We start from the raw sequence: 19738 nt of genomic DNA, 5'->3' as shown, positions 1-19738 counted from the left end.
TGAGGGTAAATAGAGTAACTCCTCCTTGTCTGAGGCCCAGTAAGCCAACTAGGGCAAAACCTGCAGAGGAGATGCAGAGCCCAGGAGAAGACTCAGTCCAGCAGCTGGTGGACAGGACCCAGAGTAAGCGCCTCTGTAACAGACAGTGACATTCTCCTTTTACAGAAAAGAAGGAATGTTTGTTAAGAATTTTTTTTTTCCAAAAAATCTTCACTTGAACTACTGTGATGTATTTCATGAACGCATGTTTATTTATTTAACATCCTCTTTCCGATCACAAAATTTAGGCACTGTGGTTTATTAAGGTGCAGCCTTTTCCTTTTACCCCGCATGCTTCTTTATACCCTGTGTACGGAGCACTGTTCAGCTGATATTCCTTCCCAGCTCGTGAGGTCATGAGTGTACTTTGATTGCAGGGCTTCTCCGAGCTTTTATTCTGTATTAGTCTTGGTGTGGCATTCCCAGGTCTGTGGAGCCTCAGGTTCTCCTTCTGTCTGCTCTGAGGTCAGTAAAGTGCTCATCGATACTACTACCGGTGGGGCACCTGGGTGGCTCAGTTGGTTAAGTATCTGATTTCAGCTCAGGTCATGATCCCCGGGGTCCTGGGATGGAGCCCCGCATCAGCAGGGAATCTGCTTGTCCTTCTGCACCTTCCCCTGTTCTGCTCGCTCTCTTCCTTTCTCTCTTTCAAATAAATATTTTAAATCTTTAAAAAGAAATTTTCTCCTAGTGTCTGAAATTTCTCCAAGATAGTGGTCGTGTGAGGAAGGCTTACCCTGACAAAAGGAGGACTTTTGCCCCAATGCTGGCAGCATTGACCAACAGTCTGTCCTTCATCATCCCATCCATGGAGTTACGCATTCATCTTTTTTATATTCCGGTACTACTTTTCCTAATTAAAACAACAGTCATGTCTTTGGGGCTCCGACAGTCACATCCCAGAATCACATCACTCCTTGGGCAATTCTAAACCTTGGCCACAGGAGGGTGGTGGTCACGGCCACGGAGAGCTAATTACACACCACTCCACACGTTGTTGAGAGCGTAAGTCAAGTTATTCTGCTTAATAGTAGTATCTCTTCAATGACCCTTGGTCTGAGCGCTTGAACATCACTTGAGACTTGGATTTTCTGACCTCTGACATTTTAATTACCCAGGAAGAATAAGCATGGCTGTGACATCTGTCGCTGCAAGAAATGCCCGGAGCTCCCATGCAGTAAAATCTGCCCCCTGGGTTTCCAGCAGGACAGTCACGGCTGCCTTCTCTGCAAGTGCAGAGGTAAGTGTGAACCCAAGACCCCCCCTTCCCTCCTCAGAGCAGCCAGGGCTCAGACACAGAGAACAGAGGACATCGTGTAAATGAAACTGGTTCAGGGACAGTTGTCTGCTCAGACACAAAAGTCACTCTCTATGGGTCCACCCCTTTTCTTTCTATCTCATTGGTATAAGAGCTCAGAGTGGAATTTAAAGCAAGCCTGTAACAGACAAGCACATTTGACCGAATGAATGACTTCTTAGTTCTTCGGTTTTACCCATTTTAGGAACGTTAGCCTAGAGCACGTCTGCCTTCACCCTCCACAGGGTCTGCTTCTGTCCGGCCGCGGCTGGATACAGTTGATGCCGCAGCGAGCCCTTTCTGGGGTCCGTGAAGGTGGGCGTGGCTGAGCAGCCTGCTTATCTGTTTTCTGGTAACTCCGTTTTCCATGAGAATTTAAACTTTTGAATGAGCACACGCCAGCCTCCGTCTCCACATACGCACCAATCCTGGGCATACGTTTTGTCTGGGTCTTCCCTGTTCGAGACGTCCCTGAGGCCCCGCGAGCGTGCACCCTGACTGCCATTCCTGCTCTTACCCCAGCTCCAGCCTGGCCACCCACCCCAGGGTGCTTTGGTTGTCAGCACGATCCACAGATTCAGGAGTAAAAGATCCTGCCAGTTTGTCACATGTTTTTTTCAAAGTTAGGCACTTTTCACCCTAAGCAGTGTTTTTAAGGGGTCAGAGTAAACAAAAATCTAGTCACTGCTTTGATTGTTGCACTGAACAAACATCTGTTAGTTTCAAGAGGCCCAGGATTTTCCCACTGGGTAACTACTAGAGGGATTATTCTCCATATAGTAAACATATGTGTACCATTTGCTGTGAAATCTGTGCTCGTTGACTGTACAAAATAGGAGGAAGTAGAGGGAAAGGGGTAAAAATCAACTGTAATCCTGCCAGAGATTAACATATTTGCAGGGTTTTTTCCTATTTTTCTTTTTTCAAAAGTGAGAGCCTGTTAAATTCTTTTCATGAGCCTTTCCCGTGTCATGAACCGTCCTTTATACCCGTGATTTTCGGTGGCTGGGTCGCATTACCTGTGAGGACACTACAGGCTGTTTCTCCTGTGCAGTAGCTGCTTCTTTACCAGGCTGCCTTCTGTCTGTCCAGAGGTCCCTGCTTCAGCCGGGCCACCTGTCCTGTCAGGCACATGTCTGTCCATGGATGGCCATCATCATAAAAATGAGGAAAGCTGGCATGATGGGTGCCGGGAATGCTACTGTCACAATGGACGGGAAATGTGTGCTCTGATCACCTGCCCGGTGCCTGCCTGTGGCAACCCCACCATTCATCCGGGACAGTGCTGCCCGTCATGTTCAGGTAAAAGCTGGCTGCCATCTTGTGCGCTCCCTAAGCAAATGACTTCTGCCTTGCAGGGCCTCATCACATCTGTGACTCTGGGGGACACACAGGGAACGACCCATGGAGCACACTGCAGCTCTCCGTGGCTTTTGTCAGCAAAGGCCACAAAGTCAGCCAGGTGCTATCAAAGATTTGCCAAAGACCAGAGAAAATGCTCAAACCCTAAAATGACTCTCCTCGTTTTTTGTTGGTTTACTCAATGATATTGGTCTTTGAACTATATTTTTGTAAAGGTTTGCAGACCTAATGCTCTTAAACTCCAGCTCTCTGTTTGACAGATAGTATATTAAGGCTGAGTGTTTTAGTTAATTGGAAGGGATTGATGCAAACTTTATTCCATAAAGCCTTATTACTTATAAAGGAATATTTGAGAGGGAGAGAATTATCAAAGTCTTTGGCTGTTGCCCCTTTTTAAATTAATGGCTGTGTGGTATTCCTGCCAAATGGAGATATTTAGAGTGCCCACATGTCCCAAACATTTAAAATCCTAATGATGGTAATCAAGAGATGTTGCTAGAAGAACAGATGAGATTATATAACTCATGGGGGTCTGAATTATGGTTGTCAATAACAGTAATTATTACCATAATACCTCATCTAGTGCCTTTCATCCAAAGAGCTCAGCATAGTCTTATATTTATTATTCCTTCCTCTCTGCAAGCTACTTGAGTTAGGGGAAAATGCGCTCAGGCAGTTTTTCATTTGGAAAAACAGACATAGAAATACTAGCTCTCTTACCCAGTCAAATAGTATGCCCGAAGGCCAGGGAGAAATGAAGTCTCCTGATTCTTGCGTCACATCTTTTAAAGTTGGAATGGATGTGCTATCAGATTTGAGAGCGCTAATTACTTCTCCTCTGATCAGTCCTGCCCCACATCCCCCTGTGGGTGGATCCACCTATGCAGTGGGTTCCGCCAGGAACCTGAAACCTGCCTTTCTCCAGTAAGGCAGGCCTGCCGTGAGAGGGGAGGTGGCCTCGTCTGCCGTGACCAGGGTGAGAAGAGGGACACTGGATGTCCCTGTTAGCTCTGAGTGTCTGCACCCCTCCGTAACTCAGGTATCAAAGTGACAGACAGCCCCATACCCCTGTAGAGGACCAGATTATCATGTTTGTTTTGTTTTCCTCATAGTTCAGTCCTTTGTGTCCATATTGAAAGTTTCTTTTTTCACACGGTTTTGTTAGTGAAATATGAAAAACCACTAGTGTCCATTGACACAGAAGATAAGTGAGCAGTTTAATAAAACAACTCTGTGTTAACTCGTTGGAGAAGGAAAAATCATTTGTTCCAATGAAGACCCCATGCCTTAATTGCAGGCCTGAGTGTATGGAGTGTGGATTGCAGCTGGGTCTTTGCTAAACTTGTACTGAGTGAAGAGGTCTCAGCCAGACTGGTTCAAATGCAGAGATGTTACTAAGAACAGATGATGGACTTAAGAACTGGAAGTCAGTGGGACCAAAATGAGTTTTCTCTGTTAGAGAGAGAAGGAAAATTCTCCTGTAAACACACACAGGATTATTGAATTATTATTTCGGGTGGTGAATATCTAGATAGACATGTACAAACACACACACACACACACACACACGCACCCATAGTTATATGAAGATACGTAGGTATCCATATATATTCTTAACATTCTTCTCCTGAGAGACCCCAGAGCTGTTGCATTCAGGGATTCCTATTTAAATATTCTCTCCCCTTTTCCATTCAGGGATCAGCTCTTATCCTTTCTGGGATAGGTGAGCAGCTCCTAAACTCTCCTGATAGAAGATTCACCAAATGATACTGTTTCTCAGGTGTTTTCTCTCTCTCTCCGTGTCTCCTGCTGCTCCTGTGTTTGCCATGAGGCACGGGGTATGGCAGAGAGGTGAGCGAGAGAAGACTCCGCAAACACGCATCACTTTCTCCCGGCCACTTCCCTACATGTCAGCGTGTAGAAGGGCGGTACCTGAGGGCGCCTCTCTCTGTCCTTTGTGAAAGGAAAAGGCAGTAGCAGTAAGGGAGACTTTTCTAACATTAGTTCATAGCTGCTTTTTCAAAGTTTTTGTCTTCTCTGTAAACCGTGTCGTCCCAGCTCATTTTCATCCTGATTTTCTTCCTCTTCCCTTTGCTCAGACCTGCAGAGTTTGCTTGGGTGGCTTATGCACATCAGCCCTGGCTCGTGTCCATTCCCTGTAATGTGTTCACACAAAGCTCTAGTCTCCACGTGTTCCATTGAGACAAAGCTGTAGGCACAGTTCCCTTCTGAGCTGGAGATCAGCCCACGCCACTGCATGTCATCGGAGTGCTTGACTCTCGTGCTGACCACCACTTTGGATGTCACCGCAGGGGAGCTTCTCAGAGATTCCAGTTCTGAGCATCCCTGCGCAGACAGGGTAGCTGTCCTGCAGCCCAGTTTCCACTGAGCCCCAAGCATGAGCTGGCCACAGTGTCTCCAGACTGCTCCTTGGCAGGGTTCACCACTGTCAACGCTCTCTTGACATGCTTGTTGTATTTGGATTACCCAAATATGCTTAAGGTCCTCATACTGCTTGTTTCCCCAGCACAGCCTCAGGGCAACTCCCAGCACCTCTGCAGACATGTAAACGTTCAGTTCCCTCTCTATTATTATCATCTCACCAAGACACCAAAATCGCCTCTCTTCAGAGGAAAGAAATCATAGTTATCATGAGTCTCTGGGCCTTGACTGCTCCTGATGATGACATCACCAAGCAGATGTTTAGTCTCAGGTGAGGGTTTCCAGACTGTTGATTCTGAAAGAGCATTCCTGCTCAGTTTGCTGGTGGCTGGTCTCAGTTGGGGTGCAGCCCACTCAACACCAGGATGTATTTCCAAGTATCACCGTCCTCAGGATCTCAGAGCTAGAGAAGAGGATGGGGCACAGATCAGGAGGAAGTTGTGTTTAATCTGGAGGCATAGCCGTGATCCAAAAGAACGGTCTTGGGTTCAGATTTCTTGTCTGGCCTTAATACTGAGACCTCTGTTGTTCATATGTAAAACAGGAGCCTAGCACTACCTCACAAGGTCGGTGTAAGGAATAAATAAATAGAGCACTTAGCATGGAAATTGGACCACAGTAAGCATTCAGTAAGAGAGAGATTGCTATTCTAGACACTTCCACACAGTCAGAGCTGCCCTAAGAGGCCCTGTTCTCTTCTCGGCAGGAAGTGTCCTCTCCAGGTAATTGAATTCCGTTATTGAATTCTGTCATTATTGTTGACAGACTGGAACCACTTGAACCTCCCTTCTTGAAACCAGCTCTTCTGCTGTCGCCTTCTGTTCTGTGTGCAGACTGTTTCCTCACTGTTGTCTTGATAAGAGCAGAGGGAGCCCCTCTACGGCCACTTCTCTGTCCCTTCGAGCAGACACCACCAGGTTCTTCGAGAGTTGGTGAGACTGCAATTGAATAATTTCCTGCATTTTCATTTTCTGTCATTTCCCAGATGACTTTGTGGTGCAAAAGCCAGAGCTCAGCACCCCCTCCATTTGCCACGCCCCTGGAGGAGAGTACTTTGTGGAAGGAGAAACGTGGAACATCGACTCGTGTACACAGTGCACCTGCCACAGTGGGAGGGTGCTGTGCGAGACAGAGGTGTGCCCGCCGCTGCTCTGCCAGAACCCCGCACGCACCCAGGACTCCTGCTGCCCGCAGTGTACAGGTGACTGCGCCACGCCCTGCGACGCCCTGGGGTGGGGGAGGCTGCCACGCGGGCTCTGTCATTGGGCGGGACTCACGCACCATGTGGAGCCGCACAGGGCGGCGTGCCAACCCCAGTGGCGAATAACCCAGGCACGAACCTCTGGCAGCCTACTTCCCAGATTTGTTCCCTTCCATCAGCCACAGATTTATGTAATGAATGTGCCTTGAGTCTGCCGTGCCTTTGGGGAAAAGGAAGATGGTTTCTTTTTCTGCCTCCTTTTTCTTAACTTCGCATCTCAAGAGACAGCCCTGCTGCACCAAATTATTCCCAATGATTTTGCAAAGGTGAAACGTCATCTTTGTCTTTCACAGAAGTGAAGAGCAGTTATTGATAAGTCACGTAAATAAAATTCTTTGCATGTTTAAGGGTGGCGAAGATACTTTTGAGAATGTTAAACAGGAAATTGCTAAAATACGCATCATGTTCACCCCCTCAAAGCTGGGGTGATTGATAAATTAAGATCAAAAGTATTAATTTGACTGGTACTGCACGTGCACCTAGAGTATTGTTTTCTTTTATTACTCAAGTAATCTGGCCCTCGCTGGTAAATTTATGGTCATGAGACAGATATAACAAAATTGTGTCAGGATTTTAAGCCTAAGTTCCTGGTTTTGTAACTAAAGTGGCACTTGTAATTAATACTGTAATGTATTCCTTTTTTTCAGAAGGTACTTTGTATATGTAAAATCACTGAATTGACAACACAGCTAGTTTTATTTTGTTGTTGCTTAATCTTTGGTCTTTTTAATTTAAATCAGTAACCATTTACCTTCTCAATGTCTATCTTTAGAGTAGTTCTGCTGGGGGGGCGGGCATAAACCTTTGTGTTTCATCACTTGAGTTTTTATCACTCTTCTGTTCATATGCAAACCCTTGTAAAGTTTTTCTGTTCTCTTCCTAAGGGAGGCTGACACCCCTGAGCACTAGCATTGACTTTAATAACTTAATGCCTGGGTGGCTTGTCTGTTCTTTATGTGTAACTTGAGAGATACATCAGTGCCAGCCTTCATCTTAAACATTAGGACTTACTGCTTTATATGTCAGTATTCCAGAGGTTACTCTTACATCTGTGAATAAGTGTTCTTGGAATGCTCTTATTTTTTTTTAATTAATTAATTTTTTTTAAAAGATTTTATTTATTTATTTGACAGACAGAGATCACAAGTAGGCAGAGAGGCAGGCAGAGAGAGAGAGAGCCCGATGTGGGGCTCGATCCCAGGACCCTGGGATCATGACCCGAGCTGAAGGCAGAGGCTTTAACCCACTGAGCCACCCAGGCGCCCCGCTCTTATTTTAAAATAAGTCATCTGCCCCATAATTGATCTTTCTGAACTTTCCGTTCATAGTTGTGTTGCAGCAATTTTTAAAAATCCTAAGATGAAAATACCATTTTCATCACAGCAAGTTTCAACAGTAGCATTGATAAATGGTATATTTCACATCTGGAAAAAGGCCATCTCTAATCTTAGGATACTTGCTTCCTAAAGTAGTCCAGAAACGAGATACATGTGCAGTTAGAAAAGTTGTGTCCCCCGTGGTGCTTGTTTCCCCTCGGGCGCCATGGTATCCTTCCCTCTGGCCTCCACTTCCCCTTCCCTCTGGCCTGGTTTAGAGCAAGGTCTGGACGTGGAAATGGATTCCCAGAGAAAGATGGAACATCCCTGTGGGTGGGGATACTTCACCAGAGTCGGGACAGGAAGAGGAGAGAATAATACGTCTTTCTTTTTAAAGATTCATTAAATCTCCTTCATTCTTTATTGTTTAGAGCTGGAAAGAAGCATAGCATAGGAGAGGGAGGTAGAATAGAAATAAAAAGAACGAGCACCGGTGAAAGAAGGGATAAAAACAAATCGAGCGTTAGCGGTTGGAATCAGAAATATAAAGAAGGGGTCCCTGGGGCGGGAAAACAATAGGAGGGGAGGCCTAAAGAAGGCAGATTCCGTGGGCAAGATTCCCAGATGACATTTTCAGCCGGGACTGGGTTAGGCTTCCCCTGCACCTCCGCTTCGGCCCCCCCCCCTAGCACTGATCACGCATTCCCGTGTCCCCTGAGGCCTTCTCTGGGTTTTACCAGGAGGCCTCCAGACTCTAGCGTATTCATGTCACCTGTTGTCCATAGCTCCATCACTGTTGTCCCTGCTTCCTCTTCTAAATGTTTAGACATGAGGAGGGTGGACACTGCTTACAAGGGCGAAGATAGCCTAGAGGAACCTAGTGGCAAAATTATCCCTGGACCTGGGTGACCCCGAAAAGGTCACTGTGAAAGTAATCCCCTCTCACCACCATCTTTAACCCATATAAATGTCATCTGTGGAACTGTCCCTAAAATTAGACCCAGAGCACAGTGGGAGCGGTGGGACCAGTGTCTCTTTTCCCCTTAGGACTGACTTTGGGACTGGCAGTACGAGATGGTTCTGTGATTTTGAGAAGAGGGCATGGGCCCGGTCCATTTTGCCAACTGCCCTCTGTTCCTCAGAGAGAGCCCAGAACAAAGCAGTTCCCTTGCTTCGCAGAGAGGCTCTTGTCAAGTCCAGTTCCGTGGCTGTCGGATGTATTCATGAGGTGGATAGAAAGGGAACGTGACCGTTAAAGCTTCCACATCACGGGGATGACCACCTGTCTATCCTAGTTAGGTCTGTTGTGTGGCTGAAAGTGGCGGACTTCAGGAAACTGGTTCTAAGAGGAGCACATGATCCTTCATTTGACCGTGTGGCCCTTGAGAAGATGCAGAGGTTTGCTCTGGGGGACATCATGGCTGCTTGTAAGCTCTGGGGTGGTGAAGGTGGTTGACGCGCTTTCTCTTAGCAGCACGGTGACATTTCTAACCTAGGAACTTCACTATCATGTTTTTCTTTGTTGTATTCCAGTCAGGTTTCTGCTTGAAACCTTTTTATGTAATTTCATTGAATGCCAAGACCCAAAGAGATCTCTGGGTTTCCCGGTAATACTCCTTTCTGTTTCAAGTTGTAACTGTATCTGGGAGCCCTCTGGTCAAAGTCTTTAAACGGCAAAGACAAACGACTTGCAGATGATTTCTCTGTGGGTACATCCTGATGAGTAGATGTCCCGTTGTCTGTCAGCCATTAACAGGAATGCCTGAAGATCAGGGTGGGTCACATAGGTGTTTCACTAGGTGCAACGAAAGTCTGTTTGGGTATCAATAGGTTAGGACTGCATATGGGTACAAGTCAGAGAAAACCCAGCGACAGTTTTTAAACAAACAGAAGTTTCTTTTCCATACGATAGAAGAAGTTTGGAGGCGGGTGTTTATCAGCATTGATTCAGTGTCAGACATATCAAGGTCCTTCCCCTACACGTATGATAAGGATATCACAACTACAGGAGCACACTTGGATTCAGGGCAGGAAGAGTGGGCAGAACACTATTAAGAAAGTAGAAGCTTTCCCAGAAACCCCCTCATTTAGCCACAAACAGATGACGTGGCAAACAGGTGACATAGCCACCTGGAAAAGCAGAGAGGAGGAGTGTCTTGTCTGACTTACACCCATCATGATTTGAATCCTCAACCACCCACCTGCCAATCCCTCCCTCCAAGAAAACCAGGATTTTGTTAAACTGCAGAGCAAGACTAGAGTGAATGTTGTTACAAACTACTTAACAGAATCTCTGTAACAGGTCTTTTGTGGTCTTTATTGTTTGGCTTTTAAAGTGTAAGACCCTGCACAGTCAGACTTGCTGTTTGGTTTCTGAGTTGTTTTCACAGGAGGCACACAGAGCCCCACGTGACTGAGTGCGCTCTCTATAAGATGGAATGAAACACACTGTGTTGCACACAGTTGGTGGCCGGTAGTGTCTTCTTTTCCCTACTGACCTTATGTTCATTTTTCCAGAGGAACCTCCTCAGCCTTCCTCATCCCATAACGAGAGCGTGCCTAGTTACTGCAAAAATGATGAAGGGGATATCTTCCTGGCGGCCGAGTCGTGGAAGCCCGACGTTTGTACCAGCTGTGTGTGCATGGATAGCGTCATCAGCTGCTACTCTGAGTCTTGCCCGTCAGTAGCCTGCGAAAGACCTGTCTTGAGAAAAGGCCAGTGTTGTCCCTACTGCATAGGTAAGACCAAGGGAAAAAAACCTTTCGTTTCTACCAGTGGCCGTGAAATCGACATTGGCAGCCATTTGACTAGATCCGTTCATGTTTGTGACATGTTACACGGACCCAAAGGAGTGCATGAGGAGGAGAGTGATGCAAAACATGTGTTCGCGAGACACAGCCTGTGAGGAATGAGAGGCTCTCTTGGGATGCCGTGATGTTCTCGCGCCATCCTCCCCTGTTGGGCTCCTTTGCTCTTTCGGGATTTTCAGGATGGAACTCTCTTTCTCTACTCTGTTCTTTACGGTGGTCCTTTTGTCCATGCACAGACACGTGCGAAGTGCACTGAGCACAGGAGGCTTGCTGCTGCCCTGAGATCCACTTACTCTGAAACACGGATTTCATGGCCTGGTTACTCCTCATGTCTGCTGCCACCTTGATCCCGTTTCAACCATGCACTTAGTTGCCCATGTTGAGGGCCTAGGAACCCAACATGAGGCCTGAGAAACCAACAGAGTCCTCTCCTTTTTGTGACCCATGGGGAATATAGCCTGTCAACAGAAGACGTCCATACATTTGCCCCTGACGTCTGTACTGAAGCTGGTCGTAGGGACATAAGCCAGATGCCGCTCTGGAGTACAGAAGGCAGGGCTCAGACAGCTGGCAACTCTCACAAAGGCACAGTCGCTGCTCCCAAGGCTCTTACTCTCTTTAATTGCTTTTGTTTTGAGTGAAGCTCTTGAAGTCAAGAGAAAGACAATGATGCATGTCAGTCCAGTAGTGAACCTGTAAGCAGAGTAAGCAGGTGAAGGTTAGGCAAGCTATGCTAACTGCAGGCACTGTGCATTCACTGCTGGAGATTGTTGCCTGCTTTCTAGATACAAGTCATTACGCATATTTGGGGTGATAACTTGAGGAAAAGGGGAAATCTGGCCATGGTGCTTTGTAGCAGTTCCTATAGAATAACTGATGAATGGTGCTCAGGTATTTGTTGGCCATAACTCGAGCTTATCCAGACAGCTCCTTCTCCTTGACTGTCAGACCTCTGGCCTCTAGACGGGGGACCTCTTCGGAGTCTCATTCTGCACATCGGTATATAGAGAGATGGAAAGAGAGTCTAAAAACACAATTTCTGCTCTCAGGAATTAATTTTACAGAGCTAGATTGTTCTCCGTGTAACGGCCAGAGAGTTTAAGTGTGTGTCTGAAAGCTGAATTCTCTTCTTTTAATAGAGTGACTGCCTAGGTAATCCATTCTTCCAACCGTGATGCTTTTGAGAGAGGAATGGAAGCTATTAATCAGGATGAGACAATAGCTCTAGACCAGGAAGTGTCCCAAGCAAATCAGGACATAAGGCTGCCCTGCCTTTTAGTGACCAAACAATGTTGGGTTCTGCTAGAATACCCGTAAGCTTCGTAACTCATAAGTGGGGCCAAAAAAATGTATCAAGGCATAAATCCAGCTGAGTGCTACGTAGCCTTTCAAAGAACTGGCCAGTATTTATACAAAAAATGTCACTGCCTTTGTTGAGATCTAAATAAAAGGTGTAGAGTGGCCACTATTTCAGGCCACGGGATTGGTGGAGAGGAGAGTTGTACAACCAGGACTACCATATTTAAACATCAGAACTTCAGTGCAGTGTATTAATCAATCGGGGGTGCTTAGATAATACTTAGAAACCAGGGCCTGGGAGGCGGCGAGTGCCACATTACCTTCAGAGGAAAAATCTGGCAGTGACTCTCTCTCGTGTTGAAAATTTGCAGATTATTTTGTTTAGATAAACAAGTTCTTATGTTTTGCTACTTAATTGGTAAATTTGTACTCCGTAAATTATTCAACTAATGAGTTTGTTTCCATGATAAATAGTAAATCACTTCTTTCTCAAAACCAATTTAATACACTTAAATTCATGAAAAGGAACCTTCAAGTCAGTATTCTGTGTCTTTCTTGTATTTTGTTGTTGTTTTGGGGTTTTTGCTGGGGTTTTTTTTTGGCCTTCCTATTTCCTTTTCCATTTCCTTCGTGATTTAGACTATTCGTCCTTTAGTGTGGAGAGAGAAACACCAATTTGGTCCAAATTTTTTACTTTGACTTTAAGTTAGTTTGCAAGCATTTTCAGTAAATTTTGGTTTGTAAAGCTCATACCAGTACAGTGGAAATTGTTTCACCCACCACCACCACCAGATACACACAAAGGTGTAGGTATAATTGTACCATGTGAATCTAAGGCTTATGTTCAGGGTAACATATTGGGGAGACTTAACATCTGATGACTAATACTGGATGCTGTTACTCCTTCATCTTAACGCTTATTACATGCTTTATTTTTGAGTCACTGAGCCCTTTCACTATGCATCATAGGTATTTTGCAAGTAGCCTTGTTAGGTTGCCCTTCATCCTTCCTCCCCCTCATGTCCAAGCATACGAAGTCACGTTCAGTCCATGACTGTGACACGAAGATTCCCTATCTGGCTCTCCAGGTAGCTCCCTTGGCCTCTTCCAGCTCGTTCTGTTATCAGCTTCCCATCAGCCTGGGCCCTCTGTAGGGGCTCCAAGCCTGGGCCGTGCCAGCACATGCTGCAGGCAGTGACTATGTCTCAGCTGCCAAGCCTGAGTCACCATCCACAGATCACCTAGCGAAGAGACAGGCCATCATTTTGCCTGTCCTAAAGCACCCGATTATTTCTCCCAGGCCCAAAGGACCAGTGCTTGCATTGTGTCCTGTTTGAGGCTCCCTCAGTTTGAAACCAGCTCCTTCTTAACCTAGATGGTTAGCTGGGAACTTCCATGCCTCACCCCATCCTGCAGGACTGACCTCACCGTGGCTGCAGGTCCCTCGGGGGATGTTCTCCCTAATTAGGTCTCTCAAAGACAGATTTCTAAAAACCTCAAACCAGTCTTTAATCTGACTTCTTTTTTAGCGATAAAACCCCTAAACAAAAGCATGCTTCTTGCACCTTATGAAGTATCCTTTTTTCTTACCATAAGAGAATTGAAAAGTGGTGATCCTACAAAAAGTAGTATAATTACGAATATTTGTGTTTCTTTCAGGTAAATTATCAAGTCACTAATGTGCAATGATAATGCTTTTCTTTTGATGTGTGAAGACCTCATATTATGTGTGCTAGTTTAATAGAATGTGTAATACAGACATAATTAATAGGATTGATGATTAATTTTGAAAAGTGAACAGCTTTGTCTCATTACTTATAATACCCCTCATTTGGGAATTCATCCTTGTACTAGAAAGAAACTAAGTAGTAATTACCCAATCATTTTAATGGAACACTTTCTGATTCCCTAATTTTTTATATTCCAGTTTTCTATGCAAATACAAATTTAGATTTTATTTTTGTAGGCTTTTTTACTGTAATGATGGCTTAAAGAATGGGGACCAAGAATCAAAAGATGACTTGAACACATAAATCAGGTGAAGGTAAAAGGTCTGGTGGGAATTCTAATGTGTGATGGCAGATTGGATATTTGGTTCCATGTAAACAGCGATGCGTTCAGTGGGACACATTTTACCATGCAAGATAGCGTCATGGCCTTATCACTACATCCTACATGCCTTCCTAGGACCTTTCTAGAGCAAAAATGATTTCAGTGAGGTCTTTATTCCTTGACTCCTAGATGACAGTAAACACTTCAGCCAACAGTCCTTACCTAGTAAGAGTCTATGGGGATGCTAGCCCTGACCATGTCACCCTTGCTCTGATGACTGTGTTAGTGATGCTTCTGCCAAGGACCAGATTCTAGCAGCTTCTCTGAGGAGCACCCGCATCCGCATCCGCATCAGTGGGCCTTCACTATGTCCCGGGGCTTATTCATTCCTGGACAAATATTATAAAGAAAAAGAGCATTACGCTGATCATAAAGATCTTTCTTAGCTTACTGGGTCCTCAAGCCCATATTGCTGCTGTATCATACCTGCTGTTGACTTTGGAAATGAAGATGCTCAGGTGTGCCTGTTGATTGAGCCCGTCTAATTGAACAGGACTGTTCCTGAATAAGCGGCTCTGGTGTCGGCCAAGTCTGATTACTCAGTGCATAGAATATTGTTTTGAAACTTGGGATTTGGCAAGTGTTTATTTATTTGTAACCGTGTGTTGTTTTAGAAAATATTTGAGGTCAGATATTTAAAGTCCTGTTTGTTGGCTGGAAATTTCTGAGTCAGTGCATCTTTCTGACTTAAGAAACTTTTGCCAAGGGTCAGTTCTTTTTGGATGCTGGTCTGTTGTTTGTGTCTGTGTGTGTGTGTTTATACATGAGCTATGAGATGATATGTTATGAAAGTCTATATATACACAAGTTAAAAAATACCTATGTATGATGTGAACAAAGTTAAGATTATTCTCATTACATGTTTCTCAGTATCTTTTAAGTGTCTTTAAGTATCTCTATCTTCAAGGGTCTGTGAAAATGAGTTCTGTTATGGATGGTACCTGATTGTACCTCCTTCTGATTAGGGGTTAGGTATTTTTTATATTTATTATATGTATCTTAATATTTGAAGTAGAGTTCTCAGGTAGAGTCAGGGTGGCTTGGCACTCTCCACTGGTTGTGATGGTACGATTCTGTTTTCTCTCTATTGTGACCTTCAGCTAGAAAATGATTAATAAAGAATGTCGTTAGTAGGGTGGTGTCTACGATTTCTGTCGAGTCAGTCTATTATACACCATTCATTTTTGTTTAGATATATGTGTATGATTATGCTAATTTGTTTAGGTATCTTTTCTTAGCGATTACAAATATAAATAGTATTTCTGTGGAACATCTGTTGATCATTGAGTATTGAACTCAGCCCAGGAGTCAAACATAGCACATATTTAATTCCGCATCTCTGAGACATATAACCTATAGAATTAAAGGTTGTACATTCTTAAGCCATGTTACGAGACTGGCGTCTCCGTTGCAACATTTTTCACAGCTGTTTCTCCAGTGTGTTTTCTTTTTTTTTTTTTTTTTTTTTTTTTTAGATTTTATTTATTTTTTTGACCGAGATCACAAGAAGTAGGCAGAGAGGCAGGCAGAGAGAGAGGAGGAAGCAGACTCCCTGCTGAGTAGAGAGCCCGACATGGGGCTAGGTCCTAGGATCCTGGAATCATGACCTGAGCTGAAGGCAAAGGCTTTAACCCACTGAGCCACCCAGGCGCCCCTCCAGTGTGTTTTCTTAAACACTTGTGTTTCAGAAAGAGAACTTACTTTGGAGCCAAAGTAATGATGATCCCATGTCTGGCATATGCTAGCTTTATGTCTCGGGGCTGCAGTCTGACTCTAGCTGTTTCCCCGTCTCTGTCCCTGAGATGGGAACGTACTATTCTCTGCTTTGCTAAAGTGCCATGAAAATGAAGTGACATGATGCCCATATGTGACTGTGCTTAGTCAACACAGTGTGAACGCTCAGCGCTGTTCAGTGACCGCTCTTCCAACACAGGGTGCAACTGATGTGGGTAACGTGCCACATGGATCCTGGTATCACTCTTCAAATGGAGCACCTACCTCTCTGCAAGAGGAAGGCCTAGGTATAGCCTCCCAGTGATGACCTAGTGAAGAACAAGAATATCTTAGGCAATACTTTCGTGGCGCACCTCGCCCCGCTCACGCTCGGCTTAAACAGCCCACCCCTGGCTTCGTCGCCGGACTGTGATCCAGGTGGAGGCAGCATGCTTTCCAAGGCCCTGGAGTGCAGCTGGGTTGGGGCAGCACCCTGCCCTCAAGCCTCAGAGCTTCCCTGTCCTTTCTTGCCTCTGGTCGTAGCCATGGGAGAGAGCATGGAGCTCTTTTCGTTTCTGTTTACTTTGAGAGGCTAGTCCCACTTGGGAAGTCCGTGAGCTTACAGCACGTGATCCACCATGATTCCTACAGAGCACGTGGCATCTGCTACCAGGGGCACTGGCATCAGGAAGAACCCCGGTGTGCTTCCTGAACATTCTGCAGAGCTCTGGGTTCCTGAGGTCCCAACACTGCAATCTGGGTGGTCCCAGATAGCGCTGAAGTAATTTAAGCAGAAGGGAAGGGAGAGGGAGCAGGATGTGCTGTTTAAAGGGTAAAAGACTACAAACACTCTGGTTGTCATGCTCTGTGCTAACTTTGGAATGGGTCTCAAGTTGTCGCAACAGAAATAAACGGTGTTTGATTTCAGTCTGTTTAGGTCTTACCCTGCACCCTGGGAAACACCCTGTCCTGCTCACTCCATATGCTGCTTTCTCTTCGCACCTCCGTGTCCTAGCTGTGTAAACAGAAATCCCAGTATGCCTCGGAGTGGCATCGCCCTTACCTGGGCTCCAGCACACAGTCTTATTTGAAAGAGGTCTCTTGCACAGACCCCAAGCACATGCCTTTCACCTCTTATTTCGGTCCAAGAGACCAACCCCAATTTTGCACTCTAATGGTGTGGGGCGGGAAGAACCCCCTACAAGAGGGCTACATTTCTGATGACGGCACATAATCAGAACTGACATTAGCCGGCAGGCCCTGGTGGGGCACTCCTGACCCCACGCAGGCCGTGACAATAAGAACCTTCTCTGAGAAGTCCAGTGGTTTCCACTTCAGGGTTTTCTTGACAAGATTGTGAACTATTTCACATAGATGGCTTCCCTCGTGTCCCAAAGCAAGCGTGCTGTTTTCCTTCCTCAGGCCACCTTCATCTTTCACTGCTCCCGCTCGCCTTTTAGACTACATTGTGTATTTTCCCTGTATAATCTCCGTAAAGGATTGTCAGCCTTGTAAGAGATGGGACCTCCGTTAAAGCTGAAAATGGAATATTTCCCTGAACTTCCATCCATGAAGTGCTTACTTGACCCATAACAGATGGTTAATGCACGGATTAAGTCCTCTCGCTGAGAAATTCTGTCCTCTTTACACACACCGGAAATCAGCCAGAAGTCCCTGTGGTTACCAAGTTTGGTACGATTTCTGTTCCTGGAGCTCAGGAAAGTTTATAATTTTTTTAGTGACTTTATTACCTATTTTTTCCAGTATGTTGAAGAAACCTGAAAGGTTCTTTTGGCCTTTATTAAAATACACCTAGATTCCCACCCCAAGAAAAAGAATAAAATAAAGCACAAATGGACTTGCAAGAAAGGTCTTAAAATGGTGGTCAGATCCGCTTTCAAAGTGTTTGAGACATTATACAGAGGTAGAGGTTGGCCTACATGGCAGTAGGTTTTCTCTTTTTATAAAAATGAATTACAGCAGATGTTTATTAGAAGCTAGGAGTTATAAGGAACTTGGGTTTCGAATTAAATCAGTAAATATTTTTTTGCATTTTTAGCCAAAAACCTTGAATCGTATGCAACAGATATTAGACCTGTGCCTCACTGAAATTGTCTGTGCCACCTGCATCTGATTTCAGCAAGACTTCGGTCGAGTTCTGCTGTTGCGTTCTTCCCCAGTCAGGAGAGGTCCAGTGGGCCAGCCTGTTGAAAATCAGTCTTCATCTGTGCCTATGAGTCTGTGCACCTCTTGGTTCCTGCAAATTATTTGCTCACACTCCTTCTCCATTGGCGTTTCTGTTTGTCTCCTCTTTACGTAAGCAGAAGTAAAGCTGGTTTCTCAAACAGGAGGCACACACATTCGATTTCTTCTCCAGACGTAGAGTTTGTGCCCAGCATGTGCCCGACTTTGGGATACAGAAATGAGGATGAGATCACAGGCCAGGGATTTGAGTATTTTACCCGTTAAAAGAAGATAAAATAGAATAGTAGCATTTTGTTCCTTTGTGGCAGTTAGGGAAAGATCACCGCAGTGCAGTGTTAAACTTACAAGCGAAAATTTTTGAAGGCACTTTCCCTACACTTCCCAGAGTCGGCTGCTTCGCTGGTGATTCTTGGCCACCTTTTTCACCCCCTTTGGTGAATTCCCTGTCACCCGTAGTGTACCTTGTACCTTCTCACACCTGCCTGAGGGATCTCTCACTAATGCCATTCTAAGTGCCTCAGAGTCAGGAAACCAAATCGAAATGAAACGTTAGCAGGGCCTGTAGTTTGCACAGCTTTCCAAAACTTTCAGCACGTCAGCCTGGACCTGGGGTCCTGTAGAGCCGGTGAGATCCTCCCGATCCAGGAGCCTCTCCCCGGAGGCGGAGGCCTCACCGGCCTCGGGCATCACTGTGTCTCCGGTGTTGGGGAACGAGCTGTCCCAGCAATGCGTAGCAAGGACAAGCGCCCTGCTCCACTCCTGTGGTGGATTATTTTGTGGTGGGACTTACTCCGAGAATAAGAGCTGCATTTAGTTTCTCGGCCTCTGGGATTCCGGAGGAGATTACCTTTCAGGACTCTAAGTAGTACCTAGAAGCTTAGAAAGAACGGAGGCTGTGTCAAAAGCTGCCTACCTTCCTCCAGGAAGTGGCTCCCATACCTCCACCGGCCTCCTGACCACCACAGCCGGAGTGAGAACCTGAAGCATCTCTACAGGACAGTTGTCTCCGGGCAGCACTTGAAGAGTCCAGCTCTAGCATGGGTTCATGTGGATCTTCGTTTTCAGATCCTTCCACGGAGGAAAGGGGGGAAAGTCTGGAGCTGCCTCCTTTTCAGGGTCTGATGTGATCCCTCACCGTGGCTGATTCAGAGCAAGGCCTGAGCCACCGCATCAGTGATTCTGAAACACTGAATTGGATCTTTATAGACGAAGAAACCACCACAGCTGTGGAGTCTGTGGTTTCCCCAGCTGTTCATTAGTTTTATGGTATAATTAGTAAAATAGCTCAAGAGTAAAAGCAAAGTCCAACTTTACCAGCATCTTAATACTTCTTCTCTTGAAGTAAGAGGGCAAAGTTTAAACGATTGGAAAAGTCACCTTGAGAGGAGTTAGCATTTCAAGGCCTCTTTATGAACCAGAATCAGGGAAAACAAAAACACCCAAGTTCTCCAAATCCTACCACTGAAGGACATGGCACACTTTAACTCTAGTCCTACATGGTGCCCTATAGTGTTGCTTATATTTGAGTTTAAAGACGATAAGACATGTCTGTGCGTTCCCTGAGTTAGATGGCCCCATGGAAGGAGCCATCACACACGAGTGTGTCCCCACACGCGGCGTCCCATCCATCCTACAGCAGGACTTGGTTTCTGAAGGAGGCCAAAAGTCAATTCAAGCCTGGTCTGATGGGTGAGAGAGGCCCGAGCTGAGGAAACCAAATACCAAAGCTGATCTAAACCAAGGAGTGGCCATAAAATAGTAACTATCTTCATGGCATGTGTCAAAATTTGGCTCTGGATGCTTCTGCAAAAGGAAAATTCCAAAGCCGTGTGAAGCAAGGGCAGTGTCGTTGGAATACATTTATAGCCCTCTGCAGTGACT

General features: G+C 45.5%; 1 protein-coding gene across 2 annotated transcripts in view; it reads left to right on the top strand.

Moving 5' to 3' along the window:
* CRIM1 (cysteine rich transmembrane BMP regulator 1) overlaps positions 1 to 19738 on the top strand; it is a 188105-nt gene that overhangs the window by 147137 nt on the left and 21230 nt on the right. For both annotated transcript variants that reach the window (XM_080814865.1, XM_080814864.1), the window contains exons 10-13: positions 1158 to 1279; positions 2429 to 2638; positions 6126 to 6341; positions 10235 to 10456. In XM_080814865.1, the coding sequence (XP_080670991.1) occupies positions 1158 to 1279; positions 2429 to 2638; positions 6126 to 6341; positions 10235 to 10456 (770 nt within the window). The remainder of the gene's footprint in view (positions 1 to 1157; positions 1280 to 2428; positions 2639 to 6125; positions 6342 to 10234; positions 10457 to 19738) is intronic.

The sequence above is a fragment of the Martes martes genome (genome assembly GCF_963455335.1).
Source record: "Martes martes genome assembly, chromosome: 9".
Lineage (NCBI taxonomy): Eukaryota > Metazoa > Chordata > Mammalia > Carnivora > Mustelidae > Martes > Martes martes.
Note: the sequence above shows the minus strand (reverse complement) of the source record. Positions and strands in the feature narration are given on the sequence as shown.